The sequence below is a fragment of the Oenanthe melanoleuca genome, chromosome 8, assembly GCF_029582105.1.
Source record: "Oenanthe melanoleuca isolate GR-GAL-2019-014 chromosome 8, OMel1.0, whole genome shotgun sequence".
In the NCBI taxonomy this organism is placed as follows: domain Eukaryota; kingdom Metazoa; phylum Chordata; class Aves; order Passeriformes; family Muscicapidae; genus Oenanthe; species Oenanthe melanoleuca.
Genome location: NC_079342.1, coordinates 1,136,046 through 1,161,354, shown reverse-complemented (window position 1 = coordinate 1,161,354; position 25,309 = coordinate 1,136,046). Strand labels below are relative to the sequence as shown.

The 25,309-nt window shown below is 47.9% G+C and overlaps 2 protein-coding genes and 1 long non-coding RNA gene across 8 annotated transcripts in view; 2 read left to right on the top strand and 1 right to left on the bottom strand.

Moving 5' to 3' along the window:
• Nucleotides 1–640: 640 nt before the first annotated feature.
• On the bottom strand, nt 641–14,040 carry DNAI4 (dynein axonemal intermediate chain 4). 4 transcript variants are annotated; one of them, XM_056497967.1, is made up of 17 exons: nt 13,974–14,040; nt 13,468–13,585; nt 11,443–11,516; nt 10,712–10,794; nt 10,457–10,604; nt 9,050–9,189; nt 8,221–8,376; nt 7,523–7,687; nt 7,130–7,347; nt 5,920–6,006; nt 5,169–5,320; nt 3,738–3,883; nt 3,470–3,591; nt 2,372–2,470; nt 1,793–2,019; nt 1,035–1,188; nt 641–785 (listed from the first exon to the last, which is right to left on the bottom strand). In XM_056497967.1, the coding sequence occupies exons 1-17, from the start codon at nt 13,994–13,996 to the stop codon at nt 738–740; spliced, it is 2,160 nt and encodes a 719-aa protein (XP_056353942.1). In that variant the 5' UTR covers nt 13,997–14,040; the 3' UTR covers nt 641–737. The 4 variants fall into 4 exon arrangements, with proteins under 4 accessions (XP_056353942.1, XP_056353943.1, XP_056353944.1 ...); XM_056497968.1 differs by having other exon boundaries at nt 5,920–5,967; nt 13,974–14,038; XM_056497969.1 differs by lacking the exon at nt 5,920–6,006 and having other exon boundaries at nt 642–785; nt 13,974–14,028.
• On the top strand, nt 1,761–4,938 carry LOC130256388 (uncharacterized). The gene is made up of 3 exons (XR_008841103.1): nt 1,761–2,073; nt 2,396–2,822; nt 4,687–4,938. It is a non-coding gene; the product is annotated as an uncharacterized LOC130256388 (long non-coding RNA).
• Nucleotides 14,041–14,642: 602 nt separating the features above from the next.
• The window catches only part of MIER1 (MIER1 transcriptional regulator), a 36,690-nt gene continuing 26,023 nt past the window's right edge, over nt 14,643–25,309 (top strand). The window contains exon 1 of one of the 3 annotated variants that reach the window (XM_056498132.1): nt 14,643–14,728. Coding sequence is in view for 1 of the 3 variants with exons in the window: in XM_056498130.1 (XP_056354105.1) it covers nt 16,119–16,127 (9 nt within the window). In the remaining 2 variants the exon portion in view is untranslated. The other 2 variants (XM_056498131.1, XM_056498130.1) reach the window with 2 other exon arrangements.

Genomic DNA, 25,309 nt, shown 5'->3' with positions numbered 1-25,309 from the left:
GCTTTTTAGCAGAAAGCAAACAGTCATGGGCATGAATGGAAAATACAGGGTGTATCTTGGTCAGATTTATAATAATGATTAACAAATGATTCACCTTAACGAGGGCCTTTCTTTGAAACACACCAAGATGAGTTTTATGTCAGGGGGAAGTTTGCATGTCCCCTGTCAGATGTGCAGCACACAGCAGGAAGTGGATGTTAATGCAGCACAAATGGTCCTTAATTCAGTGCTGTGTTTGAGTGCTGGGTGTTTATTGTCAGGATAATGAGAGAGGCTGGGTGTTCTGGATCTATAAAATACACCTTTCCATATGTAATGTGCTCAGCAGCAGGGCTACAACTTGTGCTTCATCACTCCTCTGGAGATGCTCCCTATTTCCTGGGGGCAGGAAATCTCCCAGCTGGGTATTTTTTTCTGTTTCTTCTGCTCTGCCCCCCCAAAAAGCCAGCCCAGGCAGCCAAACACTGCCTGCTTTCAACCCAAGGAGAAAAGACTTTGGGGGAAGAGCAGAAAGGGATAAAGAGAAAAGATACAGAGAGCTTTCCATGATCAGGATTCCAGAGAGGCCCATCCATGAACACTGTTCATGCAATGAGACTTCCAGGAGGAAATTGAGAAATTTGAAAGAAGTTTCTCAGCACTGTGCCTTCAAAGAGAAACTTTATTGATTACGAAAGGATAACCAGTCTATGTTCATACTACAGTGCTTCCTGAGGGAGAAGGGATATCAGCTACTGCTAAACAGGAGCTCCAGCAGGAGCAACAATGTCCCACAAGGAACCAACCTGGAAAACAAGAGGAAAAGGAGCTGATTCTTCTTTGGAATTCTGGGAAACAGCACTTGGGCTGCATTTGTGCTGTCACATTTGGCAGCATGCAAACATTTCTCTTGTTTATAAAGGAAATTAATTTCCAGTGGTGTGGCAGCAGGAGAGCAGCAACCACCACCTTGGAACTGTGATCCCACCTACCCCAATATTCCCCAGCTGGGTGTTTCCCAGAACTGCCTTGCAGAGGAACCTCTGAGCACTTACCTGCTGGGTGCTGGGGACAGCCAGGTTGTGCAGCTGCCACACCCCCACCTGGCCACAGCTGTCCCCCAGGAGCAGGCACTCAGCATTCCTGGCAAACAGGAGGGAGCTGAGATTCCCTTCAGGGCTGGCAGCACAGGAGAGCACGGGCTGGAAGCTGCAAGCCAAGAGTTAATGGGTGCCATGCATTTATCAGCTGCACATTTCACTCTGTGCTCTAGGTAATCTCTAAAGCTGGGGACTGAGGCAGTGTTTGGTTTGGGCTCTGCCAGAAGAAAAAATCCCATTTGCTGTTAACTAAAATAATCCTGCTTGCCTAAAATCTGAGCTAATCTAGAGAGGGGTGGTTAATATTTTTATTAGATGAATAATTTGCAGGATGTGGCAGGGCTCTGGATCCACCAGGGCTTCACTCTGTCAGTAACACAAACCCAGAGCAGCTGGACAAGGTCACAGGTAACTGAACCATCTCAACTTCAGACAATCTTTACCAAAGCAGCTCAGTTTTGTTACTTTTCCTCCTAACTCTGCCACGATTTCTGCAGGCAAAAGGGCAGTTTTATACTTTATCAGCTCCATGAGACATCCAGCTCCTTCTCTTCTAACCCCAAGTCTCTGGTAACCACCCTCTGCTTTTACACAAGGAGCATTTCAAAACGCAATGGTTTGAGCAGGCAAAGTGTGGAGCTGTAACGATCTGATAAAACCACCGATGAGGTCACAATGTGTGACAAAGAGATTTCAGAGTCCTCATTACTCACATGCTGACGCTCAGATCCCAGATCTCCACCCTCCTCTCATTGACGGCTACGAAGATGAAGGCTGATTGTGGAGCCCACTTGATGTCGTGAACAAAAGCTGTGACAGAAGTGAAGGTTAAAAGGGGGGTGTGGGAGTCCCGGTGCCACAAAAGGATGCTCCAGTCCGCAGAGCAGCTGAGGAACATGTCTGTGCTGGAGGGATTCCAGGCAACTTTGTACACAGGGCCCTGCTTGGAGAGAAACAAAACAGAATTTGGTGCTGCCCAGCCTTCCTCCCACAGGTAAGACTCTTTAACTCTACAGGACAATCAGATTTCTGATTGCTGTCTTAAAATAAAGCCAGAACTGAAGCTTTCAAACAGTTCATAGTAACCGTTTGAAAAAATGACTTGAAAAAAATCCTGACAGTGTAGAAAGTAATCCTGTAAGACTGTGATGCTTTATGCTATGGGAATTCATTCCTAATATTAGAGAAAGAGTTGAGGTTTCTTTTGTTGCTGATCTTCACTAAATATAAGTAAAAAACTTACATTTTTGAATTGAGCAGTTCCTGCTGTCCTTGTTTAGTGTCTCGCTCACCTTATGGCCTCTGTATGTCCCCAGAATCCTCTCCTTGCCCGAGCAAGAGCAGCAGTGGATGTGGCCCTCTTCTGTTCCAGCAAGAAAAATATCAGTATTCTGCAAGAAAGGGAAAAGCAGCCTAGGTTGGTTAAATTGATCACTCCTGCAGAAATCATCTGGGGCTGGAGGAGTTCAGAGCCAAGGAGGAGCTCCTGTGAGTGGTGAGTAAAGTGGAACCACAACACTGCACATTTGCTGAGGTCTTCTTCAACAATGAGCTGGGGTTTGACTCCTGAAAATCTTAGATTTTCAGCAATCCACGTGGAAAAGGCAGGAATTCTTCAAGTGCTCTGTGGAGGAAGTACTCAGCTGGATGAAGAGAAGCTCAGCTGAGTCCTGGGTGTGGGAGGTGTTGAACAAATTCTCCCAGGCTTGGCCATCACTCAGAGGGGAACTGCCCCAAGGAAATGTGAGTAACGTGGCTGGGAGTGATGCTTTGAGCTTTCATCATTTCCAGATTCTGCACTGCATTTGTGTGTAACTCTGAACTCCACACAAAGTGTCACAAGTTCTCCTCCCAGCTCAGTCACACAAAACAATTCTTGTCCAGCCCAGAACCAAGGACACGCTGCAGCTCCAGCCCCAAAAAGTGCAAACAGAGAGAATGGAGGAGAGAATCTGGGAGGGTGGGACTGCAGAGCCTGGAGCTGGGATTGGACAGTGAACCCCAATGTGGGAATGGACCCAAACTGATAAAAGTGTGAAAACTCCTGACTTGGGTCCATCTTGGGTGGAGCCACAGCCAGGCTCCTGCACTGCCCAAGGTGAATCCTTGGAAGGGCTTTTAATAAATCCCTGCTTTATTCCTTTAATCTGCCCAGCCTCTGTTCTAGGCAGCCTCTCTTTAGGCATCAGGAGAACAGGGCTTGTTTTACCATTTCATTTGGGGTAAATCTTAGTAGCTAGAAAACAATTTATTTCAAAATTAATGTGGTTTAAATAGCAGTGCCAAAGTCCCTGGCCAGCTCCCATTAAAGCAGCACAACTGAGCATGCCACCTCTGCTGCAGAGGTTTTCTGGCTAGTACTGCAGCCAGGATGGGCTTTCTGAGCCTACCTCAGGATGGAAGTCAAAGCACATTCCAGCTGCCTCTTGTGATATGGGACCTTCACTTTTCCTTTCTCTCTCACCTGGGAATTTTTTCTTCCCACTTTCTGTTCGCTTGATTTTCATCACATCTGTGTGAAGAGCAGGAGATTTTGTCAAACAGGTGTGAGGAATTTGTGCTGCTTTGGGATGCCCAGCAGCTCTGCAATGTTTTGTGGGATAACTGGTAGAAAAAAAATGTCAGCAGGAATCAAAGGGAGCAGTTTCAGGTGCTCACCAAAGCAATCCAGCCTTTGCTGGATGAACCACTGGGTCATTCTCCCATCTCCTGAGATACACATCAGTCTCTCTGTTTTGTCACCTCTGTCCTGTTCCACCCACCTCAGCTGCCACACAGGACCTTTATGTTTATTTAGGGATGCACTGGGACAAAAAAACACACATGGTAAATCATAGATGAGCAAAGACAAGACAACATGTTTGAAAAATAATTAAACTTCCACTTCATAATGAGTGTTAAGTCTTACAGCAGAAATGTTTAGCTTTTCTTTTTTAAAAAAGGGTCTGAACATTTTTTTTTCTCCAGGAAAATGTTTCCTTTATTAAACATGTTTGATAATTTGTTTCAGGGCACTGTTTATGTGCTTGCACCATGAAATCAATCTGCACCTTGTAGGAGAGTGCCTGAGGCCTGGAGAGCTGCCCTTGGGGCAGGTGCTTCCCTCAACCCCCACCCATCCCCTCTCTCATTTCCTTCTTCATTCCTGCTCACCCCTCACTTCCTCTGATGTTCTCTCCATTTTTGGCAAGAGGGATCAGAGAAAGCACCAAAAGCTCCCACTGCTCTCCATAAGGATTTGGATTGTGCTAGCTAGGTGCCCTAGGATACAATGGAAAGATGTGCCCAAAAGTTTGGATTCTATCAGCATCTGTTAAACCAGCTGGGGCAGGGATCCTTGTCTCTGTGGAGATATCTCCTGCTAATGGGCCAGCTGTTAAACCAGGTGGTGCAGTGATTCTTATCTCTGTGGAGATATCTCCTGTTAATGGGTCATCTGTTAAAAACCAGCTGGGGCAGAGATCCTAATCTCTGTGGGAGATATCTCCTGTTAATGGGTCATCTGTTAAAAGCCAGGTGGGGCAGTGATTCTTATCTCCGTGGGAGATATCTCCTGCTCATGGGCCATCTTTAAACCAGCTGGGCAATCATCTTTATCTTCCCACAGCCCATCCTCCCTCCAGGAGATATCTCCTGTTAATGGCCAGTGAGTCCCAGGGCATGACTGATAAAATTCCATCATCCCACTGGGAGATGCTCCAGCCAGGGGAGGAGCCAAGCCTTTCCTACCCAGATAAAAACTGGGATTTGGAACACCAGAGCTGCCCTTACCCACAGGTTTGCAGAGGACAAGAGCTACCAGATCTTTCTACAGATCACTATTTCAACAAGAGCACTTCACCTGCACTACCACCACCCTGACCAGAGGGGTGTCAGGCTGTATTCTGACTCTGGCAGTGATTTTTCTTTTCTACTATTGCAGGTATTTTTTCTCTTTTTTTAAATTGTATTTCTGACTTGGAGTCTCTCACTGATTTTGCTCTCAAAACCATTCCACTAGGACACGGAATGGGGTGAAAAGCTGCAGTTCCTGGGGGGGAGGCAGCGAGGCTCCTCTGGTGTGCAGCTGCGGGGGAGCTGCAGGCTGACCTGCTGTCCAGCAGCGCGGCGTCCCTGCGGCTCCGCACGTCGTAGATGGCCACGCAGCCGCTGCTCATCCCCACTGCCAGCAGGCTGGGGCTGCCCAGGGAGAAATCCACAGCGGTGACGCCGTGCTCGCAGCGGAAAACGCGCTCTGGCCACTGAGGAACACAGCAGAGCTGTCAGCTGGGGCAGTGCCACCTCTCTTTTCTTAACTCTGAGCACCAAGTGCTGGAAACTCATGATGCTGACCAGAAATTACTCCCTATTCTGACTGGCTCCGTGTATTTCTTGCTACAACTGATAAAATTAGGAAAAAGGTAAAGATAGTGCAGAAATACCTGCAAACCAAACACCTAAAAATGTCTTTGGTGACAGTAAGGAATCATGAGAGTTTTTAGTGTGGTAAAGATACATCAAAGATTTGACTCTGCCTGGTTTAAATTAGTCAGATACAGTTTTGGCCAACAGAAGTTTGTGGTAGAAATCAAACTGAAATGTTGTAATTTATGGCAATCAAATTTTTTTTTACTGGGACACTTTGAGATTTTTGAATAGTTTTTTTTTAATGGTTGGTTTTAAAAGGATCCCTTTTCAGATGGATCTGCAGGGGTGTAAATGTTCCATCTATAAAATTTCCTCTTTTATTGACAGCGTTGTGAGAAGTTAAGAGTAAATAATTGGAGTTAAAAGGCAAATAAAGCAGAAATTGTCCAGAGAAAAGCAGATTGCAGGAAAAGCAAACAAAGGGACTCGTTACCATGGGGTTCTTCAGTGACCAACAGCAAGCCAGGCCTTTCTTCTGATCCTGAGAAACAAACTCCCTGTAACCAACTGCTATGAGATCCTGCAAGCACAGAGCAGCAGCAACATCTCAGCCCCACTTGGAGCTCAGCAGGATATTCCCAAAAGCACCTTTGTGTCAAGGCAAAACTGGAGATACATGGGTCTAAAATCATATTTTAATGTGCTTTATTTAATGGAGTACAGAAGAATTCTGCTAATTTTCCCTCTCTGGGTTAGCTGTAAAAGGAGCTTCAGAGAGCACCTCAAGCTCCTGGATTTTAGCTTTCCACACTCCAGTGAATTCCCTTCACTCCCTTCCATAGGCAGAAATAAAAACCAGCAGCAAGTCTTTAGCCTTCAGCTCCATTCATTTTTCTTTTCTTGCACTCAACAAGTCATTTGTGAAACTCACATTTTAAAAGTAGCTGATTGTTTGCCCTAAGTATTCTAAAACTGAAGTCTCTGAATGTGTCTAACTTTTTAATATCTGGAGATTTGGGGCACAAAAAGTATGAAATGTCTTTATTTTCTGTCACTGGGTTTCTGTTTCTCATCCTAAGCAGTTTTTTATCTCTTTTCCATCCATTATTTTTGTTTAAAAAGTGAGTTCAGTTGGGGAAACAGAGCTTTACATGACCAGATTAAAGAAGTTTTGGCTTCTGTGCTGTTACTGTGCATCTTATCCTTAAATCTTGAGGAATTCTGCTTTTTTGGGAGGTTCTTGTTAGAGACAAAGACATGGTGTCTAAACTACCACAAAGAAACTCCATCAATGATGATAAAGTTTAGCAGCAGGAGTTAAATTTCAATTTTAGAACAGACCAAGTCTATTAATATTGGTGTTCAGGGTAAACTGGAGCAATTCAGGACATTTTGGGTCAATTTAAGCTGTGATGTGTAGGGAAAGCCAAATACAGCCTGTAGATGAAAGCAGCAAGAGTGAGGGGCTGGATCCAGCTTTGAGATCCCTCCCAGGGAATCCCTCCAGAATCAGGAGTTAAATTAAATTAAATTTAACAGAATTTAAGCTGTGATGTGTAGGAATATCCAAGTGCAGCCTGTAGATGAAAGTAGCAAGGGATTGGATCCACCTTTGAGATCCCTCTGAGAAAATCAGCCCAGAATCTGGAGTTTATTGCCACCACCCAGTTTGGGACCAGCTCAGGGATGATTTGGGGACTCACAGGGTTCACTTTGTTCCAAGCCATGCTGCTCACACTGTGACCACTGGTTAAATCACACCTGTATGACCACAGCTGCTCCAGGCTGGGACCTGTGGGACCTGCACCTTCTGCTGAGCTCTGCTTTGGGTCTGGCAAGGGTGTTTCCTCCTGCTTCTCCTCTTCCTTTTCATCCTCATCCTCTTCTGCTTCTTCCTCAGTCTCTGAGACAACAACGGGTTCTAAAATGCACAGATGTAGAATCTGAGTAGATTTCACTTACCTCATTCTAATTATTCACAGCAGAAGAAAAAATTTGCCTTTTCAGCAGATATTTTGTAGTGAAAAAAAAATAGAAATTAAGATTTGAGGAATTAAGAAATCCTAACTTGTGAAAAAACTGAGCAAGGAACAGACCTATGAGCACAGGAATCTGCCGATACAGTGCGAGCTTGGGCTGGAAAATGTTCTCCATGAGAATCCTCTCCATCACAACCAAATCCTGCTGCAGGTTTGCTGAGGCTAAGATCTCTTCTGAACTGCATTCCTTCTCCTCCTGGCTCCTGGCAGGACCAGCACTCTCTGCAATGATCATGGGAGAAGCTGCATCACACAATTATGGGATATTCCAGATTGGATATTCCACAAGGATCAGAGGATCAACAGGCCCATAATGCCAGATAAGAGATAAATGGGATAGAAATGCTTTGAATGTGATAAAACTTCACACAGAAAAATCAAGGGATAAGAATTCTCCACTTGCAAAAAGCAGAGGATTCCAAAAAATACTTTAACTATTAATTTTTTCTTGTTATAATTTTCTTATAATTTTATCATCTTATCTTAGTATAATTTTCTTATCTTTTTCAGATACTTCTGGAATTTTTCTCATGGTGTTTTACTTCTACTTTTTAAGGTGAGTACCAGCAAACCTTGTCCCTGAGTATTTATCTTTATTTAAGATAATTTCTGATGGCAGTGTGCAGAGAAGTGCAGCCCTGCCCAAGATCCTTTGGCAAACTCCTGCAGGTTCCAGGCAGCGTTTTTCAGGAAGTTTTCCCCACAAATCCCAGGGATGTTTGTGGTTTAGGAGGATGAGAACTGGGAGATGTTACCTCTGGCAGAAGGAGCAGCCACAGCCTGACTGTGCTCTTCAGCTGAGGGAGGTTTGCTGCTTTTCCCTGCTGGGGCTCTGGCTTCTTCTGTCTGTGCAGCTTCTGCTTCTGAGGCCTCCAGAGAATTGTCCAAATCCCAGAAAGTCACCATCATCCCTGGGAATGGATGTCCCTTCACACAGGCTCTGGGTTTGGTCAATTATTGCTGCTGGGCTGGGGGCTTTGGAGCCAGCTCTGCTCCCAAAGATGTTGATATTTCTGATTTAATTTCTGATTTAATGTTTTAATTTCATCTTTTAAGAGTTATCTTTTGCAAATTTACAGCAAAGGTTGCCTTGCTTAATAAGAATCATGAATGCAGATAAAATAACTTTAAAATTTCTCTTCTTGTGTGACTGCTGCAGCTCCTTCAGGGTTTTTTTTTGGGGTGTGGCTCCCCTTGAGCAGCACCCACCCCAAACTTGCTTTGATGTACTCAGGGGTTGGAATGAGCCCTGATCATATTCCAGGCACACAAAAAAAGTGGCAAATAGCTTTTCAAAACAGATTATTATCTACTTTGGGGGTTTATTCCCTCATTTTACAGACACTAACACAAAGGAAAAGTGTTTGGAACAGCATTCCCCATCATTTTGTGGCCTCTTGCACACAAAAATAACATTTTAATTGCAATGGATTCAGTGTTCCAGCACTAAATTCAAGATTTAGGAGGGGCAGAAAAGGCCACCACAACCCAGAGTGCCTGAACTTAAATCTCTGGCAGTGGAACCTGAGGAAACATCTCCTGCTTAGAGACAGAAATAAAAAATCCCTTTTCTCCCAGGATTACCTTTCTCTGCTGTGGTGACTGTCTCACATTGCACTTCCTTGGTTTTGGCAGCTCCAGAGATGGTTTGCACAATTTTTTCTTCAAAGTACTCACTGCCAATTTTAGCATTGCAAATCTCTGTATAAATCTTATTTCTCTCCCTGGAAAACAAAGGAAACACTGGCTGGTGCCTCCCTGGAAAAACTCTGCCTGGAATTCTCAGTGCCTTTAACAAGAGAGGCTTTTCCATGGCCTAAATTTCCTGCTTTTTGGGTTGCTGGATGTTATTTCAGCCTTTGTATCATTCAGCAGCTCTTTCTGATCTTTGTGATGCTGTTCTAAAGCAGGAATGGCATGTGGAGAACAGAAACAAAAATAAAATAAAATAAAATAAAATAAAATTTAAAAAAAAAAAATCCCTCTTCCAACTGCCTGGGGACTTTGGGGGAATCCAGAGTTCAGAGCTCTCCTCACTTGGGAGTGAAAGGCAGAGAATGAACAGACAAAAAGGAAACTTCTCCTTTTCTGTTTCAGCATTCCCACCAAAGTTCAGGGAGCACCAAGGGGAGCTGCCTGCTGTGTGAACTCTTCTAAATTCATAAATAATGAGAAGAGATGCAGCAGTTTGAAACATCTGAAGTGTTTCCATGAAAATCCAATTCTCACCCTCCTCCAGCCCTGGCTTTCCCTAACCTGCCACCATTTTTCAGTGGAAGGAGTAAGGATTTCCTCCAGGATATGGAGCTGTAAGAAATGGAGCTTTTGCTGGGTTTTTGCTTTGGGTTTTAACTTTTGTGTTTTTCAGAATCTGCTGCTGGGTAACTCTGAAACTTCAGGATCCATCCTGGATGTGATTTGGGTGCAGCCCAGGCCGGGCTCCTGCACTGCCCAAGGTGAATAATTTCAGTAATTTCAGTAAATTCCATTTTATTCCCTTTGCTCTGCCCAGTGTCTGTCCCAGCCCAGCCCTTCCAGGCAGCACTGCACTCAGAGCTGAGTGCTCACTCACAGAGCTGAGTGCTGGCTGAGAGAGCTCTGAGTGCTCACTCACAGAGCTGAGTGCTGGCTGAGAGAGCTCTGAGTGCTGGCTGAGAGAGCTCTGAGTGCTCACTCACAGAGCTGAGTGCTGGCTGAGAGGGCTCTGAGTGCTGGCTGAGAGAGCTCTGAGTGCTCACACAGAGCTCTGAGTGCTCACTCACAGGACTCTCAGTCCCCACTCACACCCCTGAGTGCCCACTCACAGGACTCTGAGTGCCTCCTCTGCCTCCCTGCACACCAGGGCCGTGGGCAGATCCAGCAGACCCCTGAGTGCTCACTCACAGGACTCTGAGTGCTCACTCACAGGACTCTCAGTGGTCACTCACAGGACTCTCAGAGCTCACTCACAGGACTCTCAGAGCTCACTCACACCCCTGAGTGCTCACTCACAGGACTCTCCCTGCCTCCTCTGCCTCCCTGCACACCAGGGCCGTGGGCAGATCCAGCATCCAGAGCGTGTCTGTCTCTGACAGGAAAACATCCACCCTCTGCTCCAGCTCTGCCTCTGTCAGGGCTGCCTCCCCCTCCTGCTGCTCAGCTGGAAAACAACACTCAAAATTAACAGAACAATTCATTCTGGAAGTCCCAAATCCCAGAATATTTAATTTGATGTATTAATTTGTAAATATTGGCTGTGTTCTTTACCAGACAAGCTCAAGGTTGGGTCTTGGTGAGGTTCTGTTTCATCCAAGCCAGGCTTGCTTGTTGATCTGCTGCTTCTATGTGTCCTTCAGGGACAAAAAACAAGCAGAAATTGTCTCAAAAAACAAAAAAAAGTGTTTATTTTCTGGAGGTACTTTTTATTTTTAAGTCATTTTTATGTATCCCACCCCCTGGGATTGTTCTTTGAAACAACCAGCCTGGGAAATGTGGCAAAAAAAAGGAATATCTTCATGTCAGAAATCAATGTTTACAATTATAATTATAAATTGGAAATAATTACAATTATTCCTTGCATTTTGATAATGCATGGCTCAGGATTTTTCATTTCAAACACCAATAATTATTGACTTTCTTTGCATGACTTCATTGAGTTTGTCAGCCCAAACTCCACTGACTTTGTTTTTTTGTAGTGGAACATAACTTAGGAGTTTTAACTCCAAATTTTTTGTTCAAGAGCATTTTTTGGAGATGGATGCACATAATCCCACAGAGGTAACTTGCTTAAGTATTATTAAAGCTGAGAATTCTTATTATGTTAAACATATTTGGACTTGATCTTGAAGGTCTCTTCCAACCTAGTCATTCTGTGAATATTTTGATAGCTGAACTGATATTTTTAATATTTTAATTTGCTATTTTAATTTCTATATTTAATAATTTTGGAAAAAAAAAGTTGTCTGCACTTACTAAACTTTAAGATAAAATTTTCTTGCCTGGTTACAGCAGCATTTGGGTCTGGCTGGAAGAGGGGATGGGGTGTCACATTCTTCCCTTCCTCATCAAAAACCTGCAGAAAAATGGGATTAATCAGGATGATTTCCCTGCCACTTCTGCTCCTCCCTGAGGCTTTTCCAGCTCATTTATTCCCCAAGCACCACCAAGGGTCATTATTGATCCTGATTAATCCAATTAAATCAGATGAACAATTACACATCTTCTTCATGGCAGTGTTTAAATAGTGCAGAAAGGTCAGTGAGGAGCTGAAATGATTCCCAGGGTATGTTTGGGGAATATTCTGGATTTTGGGTGAATACAGGAGCTGTTCCAGTAATAAATCTCAGATGAGAAATGTTAATTATTGTCAAATCTTGGAGCACCCTGGGATGGTGGGAACTTCCTGCCCTTGGGAATGGGATGAGCTTGGAGGTGCAATCCCATAATTCCAGGATTTTTTGGGTTTTTTTGGTTTTTCCCACCTTTCCCAACCATTCCAGGACTTTTTGGTTCTTCCCAATGGTAAATTTGGGGTTTTTCCCACCTTTCCTTTCCCAACCATTCCAGGACTTTGCTTCTTCCCAATGGTAAATTTGGGGTTTTCCCACCTTTCCTTTCCCAACCATTCCAGGATTTTTTGGTTCTTCCCAATGGTAAATTTGGGGTTTTCCCACCTTTCCTTTCCCAACCATTCCAGGACTTTGCTTCTTCCCAATGGTAAATTTGGGGTTTTCCCACCTTTCCTTTCCCAACCATTCCAGGATTTTTTGGTTCTTCCCAATGGTAAATTTGGGGTTTTCCCACCTTTCCTTTCCCAACCATTCCAGGATTTTTTGGTTCTTCCCAATGGTAAATTTGGGGGTTTTCCCACCTTTCCTTTCCCAACCATTCCAGGACTTTGGTTCTTCCCAATGGTAAATTTGGGGGTTTTCCCACCTTTCCTTTCCCAACCATTCCAGGATTTTTTGGTTCTTCCCAATGGTAAATTTGGGGTTTTTCCCACCTTTCCCAACCCAACCATTCCAGGACTTTGGTTCTTCCCAATTTGGGGTTTTTCCCACCTTTCCTTTCCTTTCCCAACCATTCCAGGACTTTGCTTCTTCCCAATGGTGGATTTGGGGTTTTTCCCACCTTTCCCAACCCAACATTCCAGGACTTTTTGGTTCTTCCCAATGGTAAATTTGGGGTTTTTCCCACCTTTCCCTTTCCCTTTCCCTTTCCCTTTCCCTTTCCCTTTCCCTTTCCTTTCCTTTCCTTTCCTTTCCTTTCCCAACTATTCCAGGACTTTTTGGTTCTTCCCAATGGTGGATTTGGGGTTTTTCCCACCTTTCCCAACCCAACCATTCCAGGACTTTTTGGTCTTTCCTGCAGGTAGATTTTGGGCTCTTCCCACTTTTCCCAACCCAACCATTCCAGGCTTCCCACAGGTGCATTTTGCTCTCTCCCCACCTTTCCCAACCCAATAATTCCATGATTTCTGTGATCCCTCCACAGATGGATTTGGATCTCTCCCACCTTTCCTAACCACTCCAAAATTTCTGTGATCCCTCCCACAGATGGATTTTGTTCTCTCCCCCCTTTCCCACCCATTCCATGGTTTCTCTGATCCCTCCACAGGTAGATTTGGATCTCTCCCCCCTTTCCCACCCATTCCATGGTTTCTGTGATCCCTCCAGAGATGGATTTTGTTCTCTCCCCACTTTCCCACCCATTCCATGGTTTCTGTGATCCCTCCACAGGTGCATTTGGATCTCTCCCCACTTTCCCAACCACTCCAAAATTTCTGTGATCCATTCCACAGGTGGATTTTGTTCTCTCCCACCTTTCCCACCCATTCCAGGATTTCTCTGATCCCTCCACAGGTGCATTTGGATCTCTCCCCCCTTTCCCACCCATTCCATGGTTTCTGTGATCCCTCCACAGGTGCATTTGGATCTCTCCCCCCTTTCCCACCCATTCCATGGTTTCTGTGATCCCTCCCCAGGTGCATTTTTCTCTCCCCCCTTCCCCAGGTGCTCCCTCACCTGCCCAGCTCCCTGCCTGCCCAGCAGGGCCCTGCTCCTGCTGCCTTTTCCCTGGGAAGCTGTGGAAGTTCTCCTGGAATTTGGGGCCTTGGTGGCTCCAGCACCTCCTGCTGCTGCCCTGGAAATATTCATTTTTATCAAATAGCAAATTAATACTAAAGGTTTGATCATTTATCTAATTTAATTCCCAATTTATTATTGTAAATCTTCATTTATTATAAAGGATGTAAACCATTTATAAGAAAGTTTTTTTACAATTTCTTATATAATTTTTTATATATCACCAATTATTTTCAAGGATTTTCACCATTTATAACCATTTCTAATAAAGGATTCTTATAATTTCTTATATATTCCCAATTATTTTAATGGATATCAACCTCTTATAACAAAAGATTTTTACCATTTTACCATAAATACATATAATAATATATAACACATCTATCCCCAGGTATTTTAAAGGTTTTTAAGCATTTTAATTCCAATAACTTTGAAGCCTCACTCACGGCGGAGGCCGCGGCCCCGGCATGGCGTCGCGCCGTTACCATAACGACGGCGCCCAAGACGGAACGCCGGGATTGGCTGGCAGCAAGGGCGGCGTTGATTGGTTACAGATCGGGGATTGGCTGGCAGCAAGGGTGGCGCTGATTGGTTACAGATCGGGGATTGGCTGGCAGCAAGGGCGGCGCTGATTGGTTACAGATCGGGGATTGGCTGGCAGCAAGGGCGGCGCTGATTGGTTACCATGCGGGGAATGGCTGACAGCAAGGGCGGCGCTGATTGGTTACAACCCGGGGATTGGCTGGCAGCAAGGGCGGCGCTGATTGGTTACAGCCCGGGGATTGGCTGGCAGCAAGGGCCGCGCTGATTGGTTACCGCGCGGCGCGCGCTGTGCCGGCGGCCCCGGCCCCGCTTCGGGTCCCGCCCCCGCCCCGTGTCACCGGAGCGGCGCTGCCCGCGCTCCGCCCCGCCCGCGGCTCGGCCTTCCCGCGGGGGAGTCACCCCTCAGCAGCACAGCCCCGCCCGCCGGGAGCGTGCCAGGGCTGGGGATGCGGCTGCTCGGGTGAGCGGCGCGGCTCTGCAGGGGCTCGGCGTGGGGGTTTCACACAAGGCGGTGTCCTCGCCGTGACAGCCGCGGTGTCCTCGCGGTGTCCTCGCCGTGCCACAGCCGCGGTGTCCTCGCCGTGCCACGGCCGCGATGCCCGATGTGCGCGCCGGGCGCTGCCCCGCTTCAGCCCGGGGACAGCGCTGAGCCGGGCAGGTGAGGCACCGCGCCTGCAGGGAGGACACGGTGAATGAGACACGGTGAATTACCGCTGCTTCTGCATCTTTTTTCTGTTTATTTCGCCTGGTTTTGCGGGTTTTATGTTTAACCAAGAGCCTCACGCCCAGCAAGAGCCCCCGTTCCCCGAGGAACCCCCTGCCGATGAGACACCCCCCGCGCCTCTGCGGCTCCCCGCGTGAGTACGGCGGCCGGGCCGGGGGGGAGCGGCAGCGGCACCGCGGGAGATGCTGCGGGGCCGGAGGGGACCCGGGGAGCGTGAGGGGACGCGGGCACCGTGAGGGGACCCGGGGAGCGTGAGGGGACCCTGGCACCGTGAAGGGACCCGGGGAGCGTGAGGGGACGCGGGCACCGTGAGGGGATGCGGGCACCGTGAGGGGACGCGGGCACCGTGAGGGCACGCGGGCACCGTGAAGGGATGCGGGCACCGTGAGGGGATGCGGGCACCGTGAGAGGACCTGGTCACCGTGAGGGGACCCGGGGAGCGTGAGGGGACGCGGGCACCGTGAGGGGACGCGGGCACCGTGAGGGGACGCGGGCACCGTGAGGGGATGCGGGCACCGTGAGAGGACCTGGTCACCGTGAGGGGACCCGGGCACCGTGAGGGGACACGGGCACTGAAGGGTTTCGAGCACCGTGAGGGGACACGGGCACTGTGAAGGGTTTCGAGCACCGTGAGGGGACACGGGCACTGAAGGGTTTCGAGCACCGTGAGGGGCCGCGGCGAGCGGAGCCTCAGCGCGGCCGGGGCGTGGAATGAGCGCCGAGGGGGCGTGGCCTGCGCGTGATTGCCATGCGAGGGGGCGCGGCTTGTTGCTTAAGTGACACGTGAGGGGCGTGGCTTGCGCCCGATGACATATATGGGCATGAGCCCGCCAGCCTCGGCGGGCTGGGGGCGTGGCTTTGCGGTTTGAGTGACACGCGGGGCCTGTAGGCTCCGTGACAGGCGTGGGGGCGTGGCCTTGTGCTAATTGTGGGCGGTGGGGAGCGATGTGCGCTTTGATTGACATGTAAGGCGGAGTGACAGATGGAGCCTTATGCACTGAGTGACAGGCGAGGGCGTGGTCAAACCCCAAGTGACAGGAAGGGGGCGTGGCCTCCAAGATGACTGACAGGTCGAACCATCGCTATATTACATACGAGGGGGCGTGCCTTCCTATTGACTGATAGGCGATGTGGGCGTGGCCTCCCCTGACTGACAGCCGCCGCACGCACCCTGCCCGCTTCCCGCGGTGCGCGGTGACGTCGTGCGTAACGCGGCCACGCCCCTCCCGCCCCGCCGCCGCTCCCGGTCCCGTCCCCGCCGCTCCCAGCGGGACCCGGCGGCGCTCGCCGGCGATGTGACCCTTTCCCGGGAATACCAGCGACCATGGCTGAGGTGAGCGCGGCGGGGGCCTGCCCGCCAACTTGTTGCGCGGGGCCGCAAGTTTGTTGCGGGGAGCGGAGGCCCGCGGGTACCGGCGCTGCCGCCCGCTCCCCTCAGCGGCCTCCAGCCCCTTCGGGTCCCTCCCGGCCGCTTCAGGCCCCTGAGGGCAGCGGGCGGCACCGAGCGCGGCGCCTCCCCGTTTTTATACGCTAAAACATCGCTTTACTTCTTTTAAATATCTTTTTTGCAGTCGTTAAAACAAAGGGGAATTGCTTAAAAGGCAGCGCGGTGTCCCGGCAGGGAGAGGATTCTCGTGGGATTCCCAGGATTGGCGGGGAGTGGGGGGGTTATCTGGGGATAATGGGAGTTGTGCTGTGGGATAGAATGGGGATGGGCTATGGTAATGGTAGGGAAATAATGGGGAAATGGGAAAAAAAGCCTCTTTATGGCATTGTTGGGTTGGTGGGGGTGGATTTGCCCATCCCTTTGAGGAGGGGAATTGGGACTCATGGATTGATATTCCATTAAGTTTTCCTCGAATTATCCCCAAATCCCAATCCTGAGGGTGCTTGCTGCTCCAACAGTACTGACAAAAGTATCAGAAATTAAAATTGGAAAAGTAAAATCTGTGGGACAGGTGTTTCTTCCAGGTCAAGCTGGAAGTGTCAAAATTCGATTTTACACATTAAGCTTCTCCCCTTTAAATTCCTGAATCTATGAGAATTTCTCCTTAAATCATTTTCTCTTTTCCTCCCAAACCAAAACTTTAATGGAGCAGTCTTCCTGTTGTTGGGACAACAAGTCCTGAGCTAATCTTAGAAGTTCTGAGAACCTGCCTGGGTGGTTTTATATCTTGAGAGGGAATCACAGGTCTGATCCCAAAAAATGTGGGGATTCTACAGAGCTGGAGAGAAGTGGGCAATTGGAGTATTTGGGATGTTTGGCTGGAGTTTTTGTTCATTTTTTCATGAACTAGCCCCAGTATCCTGTGATAATCCCAGTATTCCACGGGCTCTGTGTGCTGTGATCAATTCCTACTCAGTGTCACGTCCTCACAGCCACACCACAGCAGTGGCAGCCCCAGGGCTGGGGGTTTGTGCTGCCCAGGGCAGGGGAATCCCACTGGGATGGGGAACCCACCGGGATGGGAAATCCCACCAGGATGTGGAGCTGCCACCTTTGGCTTCTCCCTCTGTGGATGCTGTTCAGTGGGTGAGGCCTTGGCTGTGTGTCAGTCTCAGACAGGAACAGGGATTTTCATCTTTGCTTTTTTGGAGCTGAATTCCTTGTCCTGTTTGAGGTTTGATCCATCCCTGGGTGAGTTCAGGAGCAGCAGCAGCACCTGGAGTTCATTCCCAGGCAACTGTTGCATCTTCATGGAGAAACAGTAATGATTTTAACAAATTCATCCTCTCAGTGATTTACCCTGTTGCAACATCCTGGATACAGTTCCCAGCTCAGTTTGTGTCCCTGCTCATGGCAGGGAGTTGGAGCTGGATGGGCTTTAGGGTTCCTTCCAGCACAAACCATCCCAGGATTTTATGAATTTAGGGAACAGAGTGGGAATTCTCCTGAGCATGGCATTTCCTCATAGCTCTGGTGTCAACCACTGCCTGGAGGAGCTGCAGATGATCAAAATATGGATGGGGAGGTGTCAGTCTGATGGTTCTTGTCCTCTTTGCCTTCCTTCTCTCCCAGAAAACCTTGTGCTGGCTGTTCTGAAGGGAGGCACAGGAGCTCCTCCTCCCTCAGGAACCTCCTAAAATGTTGTGTTGCAGAGAATTAGAAACCCTCAAAGCCCAGTGTGACTCTGAAACTTGTAGAGTTGCACAGGAAGGCTCTTCAGAAAGCAGGGCTGGAGGCCAGAAAGTGAAACTAAAGTCACCAAAAGTGCTGCTTCACTTTTGCAGAAGCAATTTGAATACAGGACAGACAAATAAAAAAAAATATTTTTAATATATATTAAATTTGAGATTAATAACCTGTGTTAGAGGTTTTTTTACCTTTATGTGATTCCTCATATTCTCCAACATGTCAGAAGTTTGTTCCAGGCATAAACTGAAAAGAAAATATCTCTAACTTAAGATCAGCTGAAGCTTTGTGACTATTACAATATCCTGCATTAAGCTGCTTACAGGGTGGTTTTGGTGGAGGGAATGCTGATACACACAGATTTTCTCCAAAATAAGTATTTTAATGCCTCCTGAGAAGAAAAGATTGGGCCTGAAAAGCTTGATTAGCAGCTGAAAGAGAATAGGTTTTGTTAATTCAGCCTTTATAACATTGGAGTGAAATGTAAGTGAGAGAATGAGATCTTCTGATCCCAAACCTGGAAGAGCTGAGGTCAGACTTTTGTGCTGAACAGAGGCAGTTCAGTACCTGCTGCAATTTCCAGAAGTGCCCAATTCCTGCTGTTGCTTTTGTTCCCTGAAGGGAGGCACTTGCCAGGGTACTGAGCATGCAACACTCAAGGGAAAAAGAGGAGGGTTTGGGATTTTTTGTTGGTGTTCAGTGGATTAGGAGGAGCATCAGGTTTGCTTTGTGGGAAAGAGGGTGGGCATGTGTGGTCAGAGGTCAGGTGGGAGCCTTGGGGAATAAATATCCCTGATTTTTGGTTGGCATAGCTTGGAATTAACCTCAGGCTGGTTTAGTTATGGGTTGAGGTGATCCAACAGCTCCTGAAAGGAGAGATCCTTCTCCTGCTGCTGCTTTTGTGTGATGGCCCTGAACTTCCAAGGGTTGTTCCATCTCTGGCTGAGAACCTAAAAGTTTCCTGCAGGGCAAGGAGGGAAAGATCCCACAGGAGCTGGAGCTGGAATGGGGCAGCAGGAGCAGCCCTGGGATGAGCAGGAGCAGCCCTGGGATCATCAGGAGCAGCCCTGGGATGAGCATGAGCTGCCCTGGGATCAGCAGGAGCAGCTCTGGGATCATCAGGAGCTGCCCTGGGATGAGCAGGAGCAGCTCTGGGATCATCAGGAGCAGCTCTGGGATGAGCAGGAGCAGCCCTGGGATGAGCAGGAGCAGCTCTGGGATGAGCAGGAGCAGCCCTGGGATGAGCAGGAGCTGCCCTGGGATGAGCAGGAGCAGCTCTGGGATGATCAGGAGCAGCCCTGGGATCATCAGGAGCTGCTCTGGGATCAGCAGGAGCAGCTCTGGGATGAGCAGGAGCAGCCCTGGGATGAGCAGGAGCTGCCCTGGGATGAGCAGGAGCAGCTCTGGGATGAGCAGGAGCTGCCCTGGGATGAGCAGGAGCTGCCCTGGGATGAGCAGGAGCAGCTCTGGGATCATCAGGAGCTGCCCTGGGATCATCAGGAGCTGCCCTGGGATCATCAGGAGCTGCCCTGGGATGAGCAGGAGCTGCCCTGGGATGAGCAGGAGCAGCCCTGTGATCATCAGGAGCAGCTCTGGGATCAGCAGGAGCAGCTCTGGGATCAGCAGGAGCTGCCCTGGGATGAGCAGGAGCAGCTCTGGGATCAGCAGGAGCTGCCCTGGGATCATCAGGAGCAGCTCTGGGATCAGCAGGAGCAGCTCTGGGATCAGCAGGAGCAGCCCTGGGATCATCAAGGAGCTGCCCTGGGATCAGCAGGAGCTGCCCTGGGATCAGCAGATCCTTCTGGCTCTGCACAACTCCCTGCCAGGAGGGGACAGCCAGGGAGAATTTGGGATCCCAGGGAACAGGGACAGGAGGAGAGGGAGCAGGTCAGGCTGGACTAGAGGAGGTCAGGTTGGATATTTGGGAAAATTCCTCCTGCAAAGGGCTGGCACATTCCTTATGTGACAATTCCTTTTTGTCCCAAGCCTCCAGCAGGCAGCTGAGCAGCTCCTTGTGGTTCACACCCAGAACCTCTGAGGTTCCTCAGTTTTCTGACTTGCTGAAATAAGAGCTCAAAGTTTTGCTTCTGCAGAGTCAGTTTCTGAGGGGTTAAAAGTCAGGGTTGGCATTTTGTGGTGTTGGAAAAGTACAGGAAGAAGCAGGAGCTGTCTTGGTGCAGGAGCTCTCCTGTGATGTCAGTGGACAATTAAATGTCAACCTAATTTCTTGGAGTGCACTTTAGTGTTTTTCAGTCTCTGAAAGTTTAGTTGTTTTCAACCAAAAAATCAGTTTATTAGCATTGTATGCTTTAAGAAGTCATCTATAAACTCCTATTGTCTGAAAAAATTTCCATTTCTTCAATGTTCTGCTTGTTTCAGCTGAAGAATTTTAAACTTTGGGAATGTCACTGAATTCTGTTTTCATATTTTGAACAATGCTTTCTGATTCCTATCTTGAAACAGCTTCAGGACAGAATGCTGAAGGAATATGTGCTCTGATAACTGTTCTTAGTAACCTTTTTACATTTTTATTGAACTAAGGTGTAGTAGGAAGCAGCAGCAAAGTTCACACAGTCACTGTTGTGTTTGCAAATTGAGGTGTTTGAACAGTCAGAGTTTTTGAGGAGCTCCTGGATACAGAACAAGGTCAAAATAGATTAAATCACAATTTAAATCAGGGATTGACATCAGTCAATCATATTTTTCTTGGTTTGATCTTAGCTGTAACTAATTGGGGCTTTTTGTGTCATTTTGAGCAGTGTTTGTAGAATACAAACTGAGCTGTGGAGAGCTGGGAATTCTGGTTTTTCCCTTCCTTGGTGAGGGAATAAAATCCCTCAAGGGAATTGCAGGGAATACAGTGGCACTCTGCCTTTCTAATCTTAAAAAAACAAAAAAAAAAAAAAAAAAGGGTGGTCCTTGAGTTATTTTGTCATATTAGAAGGGTTTTGAGGCAATTTCAGCAGAGGGATTTAGGCAGACTGGAATTGTTGGAAAGTTGTTTCTTTTTGAGCCTTTTCCTGGCCAGGAGCCCCAGGCTGCATGAATATTTCCCTCCTAATCCTTTCACGTCACAAATTGTCCATAGGAATGTTTCCTTGTGGTGCCTGCCATACAACTGAGGCTGCTTTCTCCTGGAATCCAGCCTCTCCAGAGAATCCCAGCTTTCTTAGCATGATATTTTACATTATTACAAGGAGGGGAGGAAGATGCTGGAGTGCAAATAAATAGGAAATGGGGAAGTGTGGAATTGTGTGCTCCAATTGATTGCCTGTGGTGTGGTGCTCCAGAATCCTCTTGGGATGGGAAATTCTCCTGGTGACATTTCAGGGAGCATCATCCCTCCAGAGCTTCCTCAGCCTGGAGCACCAACCCCTTGGGAAAATCCCTGCCTGGTGGTTCTGTGGCTGCCCCTGGATCCCTGGCAGTGCCCCAGGCCAGGCTGGAGCAGCCTGGGATGGTGGGAGGTGTCCCTGCCATGGATGGGATGGGATTTCAGGTCTCTTCTCCAGGCTGAACACACACAGCTCTCTCAAAAATCTCAAAGCTCAGCATTATGGGGTGATTTGGGGTGGAAGGGAGCTCAGACCTTCTCTGCTCTGAGGTGTCCAGGCTTGCTCAGGGCTGTCTCCAGCCTGGTCTTGAAAACTTCCAAGGAAAAACACTGTGGAAAACTCCTCTTGGTGCAGGGACCAAGGCTCAGAAGGGAATGGCCCACCCAGGGCAGCTTTGCTGGGGGATAAACTTCAAGGCTGTGATGTTCACATTTGGGATCTGTGAGCTCACATTTGGGATCTGTGAGCTCACATTTGGGATCTGTGGGTTCACATTTGGGATCTGTGAGCTCACATTTGGGATCTGTGGGCTCACACATTGCACTTGGTCCTTCTGGAAGGACAGGAATTATCTCATGTAGCCACCAAAGTAAAAAAAAAAATCCATGGATGTGAAGGCACTTTGGGCTGTGCAAGTGTTCATGTGTAGAACTGGAAAAGAGGACCAGAAGTGTTTTTTTCTTTTTTCCTTGCTTGACTATGTTGCTATTTTCTCCCCAAGTTAAAAATGTGGCTCTTTTTTATATTTTAACACAAATTAATTTGTAACACAACACACAGAGAGGGGCAGGCTGGGATGTAGCATTTCTCTTATGGAAAGGGACACATTCCCTCTGGAATAAAAGATGTTATTCCCTATTTTACCCAGTTCTTTTCTCCAGACCCTACTCACAGGAGAGTTTATTAACTTTGGGATATTTTCCTGTGGCAGAGTTCAAGAGCTGAACAAATTGATGGGCTTGTCAGGTGTATTGCTATCAATATAAAGAGAATTTAATTCTACTTTTTAACTGTTTTATGTAACACTTCAAGAGCTATTAAAGATAACTGAGTCAATTTGGACAGGATGTGTATTTATCTTGTAGACACTGCAGATTATTCTGCAAATTTTAAGATGTTTCATTATTCATCAGGCCTGTTAAACAGTGTGAAAGGTGTCAGCAAAGGCAGCAGTTTTGTGGGTAGAAATGAAACTGTGTCCTGTCCCTTCTGTTCAGGGGTTTTTGCTGTAGGGGAAGAGAGAAAGCTCAGTGAATATCCCAGTGCACTCCAAGGGCTGGAGTGGGGCCTGGCCATCTCCTGGAGCTCCTGGAACAAACCCTGCAAGGCTGCTGCTCCTGCAGGCTGCTGGCACTGAGTGAACAGTGGGGTGGCTCCATCTCCATCCCCAGTGATGGCACCACGCAGATCCCAAAGTGCAGGGAGCTGGCTCAGGGGAATGCTGTGGGTGCTTGCATGTCTGACACTTCTGTGCTGCATTCCTGGCACTCACAGGGCTCTGAAGGACACTCAGCAACCTCATCCTTCTGTTCCACATCCAAGAGATTGGGAATGTGTGGGAAGGGATCTGTCCATCTATTCCATACCTGAGGAATGTGTGGGAAGGGATCTGTCCATCTATTCCATACCTGAGGAATGTGTGGGAAGGGATCTGTCCATCTATTCCATACCTGAGGAATGTGTGGGATGGGATCTGCCCCATCTATTCCATACCTGAGGAATGTGTGGGATGGAATCTGTCCCATCTATTCCATATCCTGGGAATGGATGGAATGGGATCTGTCCATCTATTCCATACCTGAGGAATGTGTGGGATGGGATCTGTCCCATCTGTTCCATATAGTGGGAATGGATGGGATGGGATCTGCCCCATCTATTCCATATCTAGGAAATGATTTTGATGGGATCTCTCCCATCCATTCCATATCCAGGGAATGGATTTGATGGGATCTGTCCATCTATTCCATACCTGAGGAATGTGTGGGATGGGATCTGTCCCATCTATTCCATATCCTGGGAATGGATGGAATGGGATCTGTCCCATCTATTCCATATCCAGGGAATGGATGGAATGGGATCTGTCCCATCTATTCCATATCCAGGGAATGGATGGAATGGGATCTGTCCCATCTATTCCATATCCGGGGAATGTACTGGATGGGATCTGTCCCATCTATTCCATATCCAGGGAATGGATTGGATGGGATCTGTCCCATCTATTCCATATCCTGGGAATGGATTGGATGGGATCTGTCCCATCTATTCCATATCCTGGGAATGGATTGGATGGGATCTGTCCCATCTATTCCATATCTTATTGGATAAATATTGGAAATCTGTAGGATGTGATCTTCTGGCTGGTTTTTCCTGCAAGTGTCCCTAACTTAGGGAAGTCCTGTCTTTCCTGAGATTCCTGAAAACACCCCTGGAGTACAACAGTGACATTCCTGCAGTGCTGATGACTTGGGGCTCAGTGTCTCTTTTTTCTCTTTACATGAAGTTTGTTCCCTTCCCCTCAGAGCTGGGATCTCCTTCAGGTTGCTCTGGAGCATTAACAAATGAGCTCCTCAGTGAGCAGCAATCCTTTGTCACAGGAGTTTTCCTCATTGTCAGGAGTTCCTGGATGATTGTTCATTCCTTGGAGCTCCCAGTGCCTTTGCTGATGGTGCAGTTCAGGACAATTGCAGTGTGCATTGCCTGGCCACTGGCAGTATCCCCTGAGTTTTTGTGTTTGTCTCTCCCTTAGGTCCAGTATCCTTTGACAGGTAGCAGCTCTCTGTTCCCACAAAGTGCTTTGTGCTTCCCTGGGAATGGCTGAGCAGCAATGAAGGTGCACTGAAGAGCAGGGGTGGCCTTTTCCCAGGAATTCCTGTTCCATGGCCAACACAGCCATACAATCCTTCACCAGTGCCAGGGAATTTTCATCATTAAGTGCCCCCAAAGGCATCTGTTGTCCCCTGGCACAAACTGGGACTGAGCAAGCTTTGCAGCTTGTTTGGGACAGCTCTTCAAGCAGAGGATGCTCCTTCACCTTCTGAGCAGCCAGACTGGCACTGGAGGCTTTTCCAGCTCCTTCTCCATGTTTCCAGCCTCAAACTGGTGTTTGCAGCTCACAGAGGCCTGGGATGAAGTCATGGAGAGGCTGGGAAAGTGGTGCCAGTCCTCCTGGGGGGGCTGCTGGGCTGGCACAGCTGGCACAGCTGGCACAGCCGTGTGCCAGGAGGTGAGGAGCTGCCCATGAATAAAGATGAGCTGCAGTGGGACACTGCCCAGAGCTGGAACAGCAGCAGGAAATGATGGGCAGCTCTGGGAAGCAGGAATGCAGATGAGAACCCACATGCAGGGCAGATGAGGCAGAGCCTGGCAGAAGGAGCAGAGAGCCAGGGCTGCTCCTGGGGCTGCATTTCGGCTCCCTGAGCTCCTGTTTCCATCCTGCTTTTCCTTCTCAACTGGGGCCTTCCCCTGATCTTCCCTTCCCAGGCTGGAGCTGGGGTGGGTCAGCCCTTGGTCAGCCAGAATTCCCCATGGATTACCCCAGATCAAAACTGATTTATAAATCCATAAACTGTTTTCCAGCTGAGATCTCCTCACAGCTCCTCTGTCACATCAGAAATTATCCAGGGAAGCAGGAACATTTTGGAAAGATGTTTTTTTTTTGTAAAATTAATGTTAATTTGTGTAAGAGGCTCCCAATAAAAACACATTTTATTGGCTTTAATGATGGTTTTTCCTTCATTCCATGAGGAATTCTCATTGTTGTTTGGGATTCCTTTAAAATTCCTGAGTTGGGAAACAGGGAATTTGTGCTCAGCCTCAAATGGGAATCATTTCTCTTGAACTGGGGCTCACAGGATATCCCTGAAAGGGAGATTTCTACCTGGACTTACATCAGAGCTGAAGCTTTAATCATTTTAATTGGAGTTCCAAGATGGGATTTGCAGAATTTATCATTTACTAAGGAAAATCTTCATCCCTCAGAATAAATTCTCCTCAGGCCTTTAAACCCAGCTCTGACCCAGCAGAGTCATTTTTGGAATATTTTTTTCT

Coding starts and splice junctions, on each gene's coding strand:
- DNAI4 (XM_056497966.1), bottom strand. CDS start 13,996: ATGCCGGGGCCGCGGCCTCCGCC. Junction 13,586..13,973: donor CCGGGGCCGCGGCCTCCGCC/GTGAGTGAGGCT, acceptor GAATATTTCCAG/GGCAGCAGCAGGAGGTGCTG. Junction 3,592..3,737: donor GCAAAGGCTGGATTGCTTTG/GTGAGCACCTGA, acceptor CTCTTCACACAG/ATGTGATGAAAATCAAGCGA.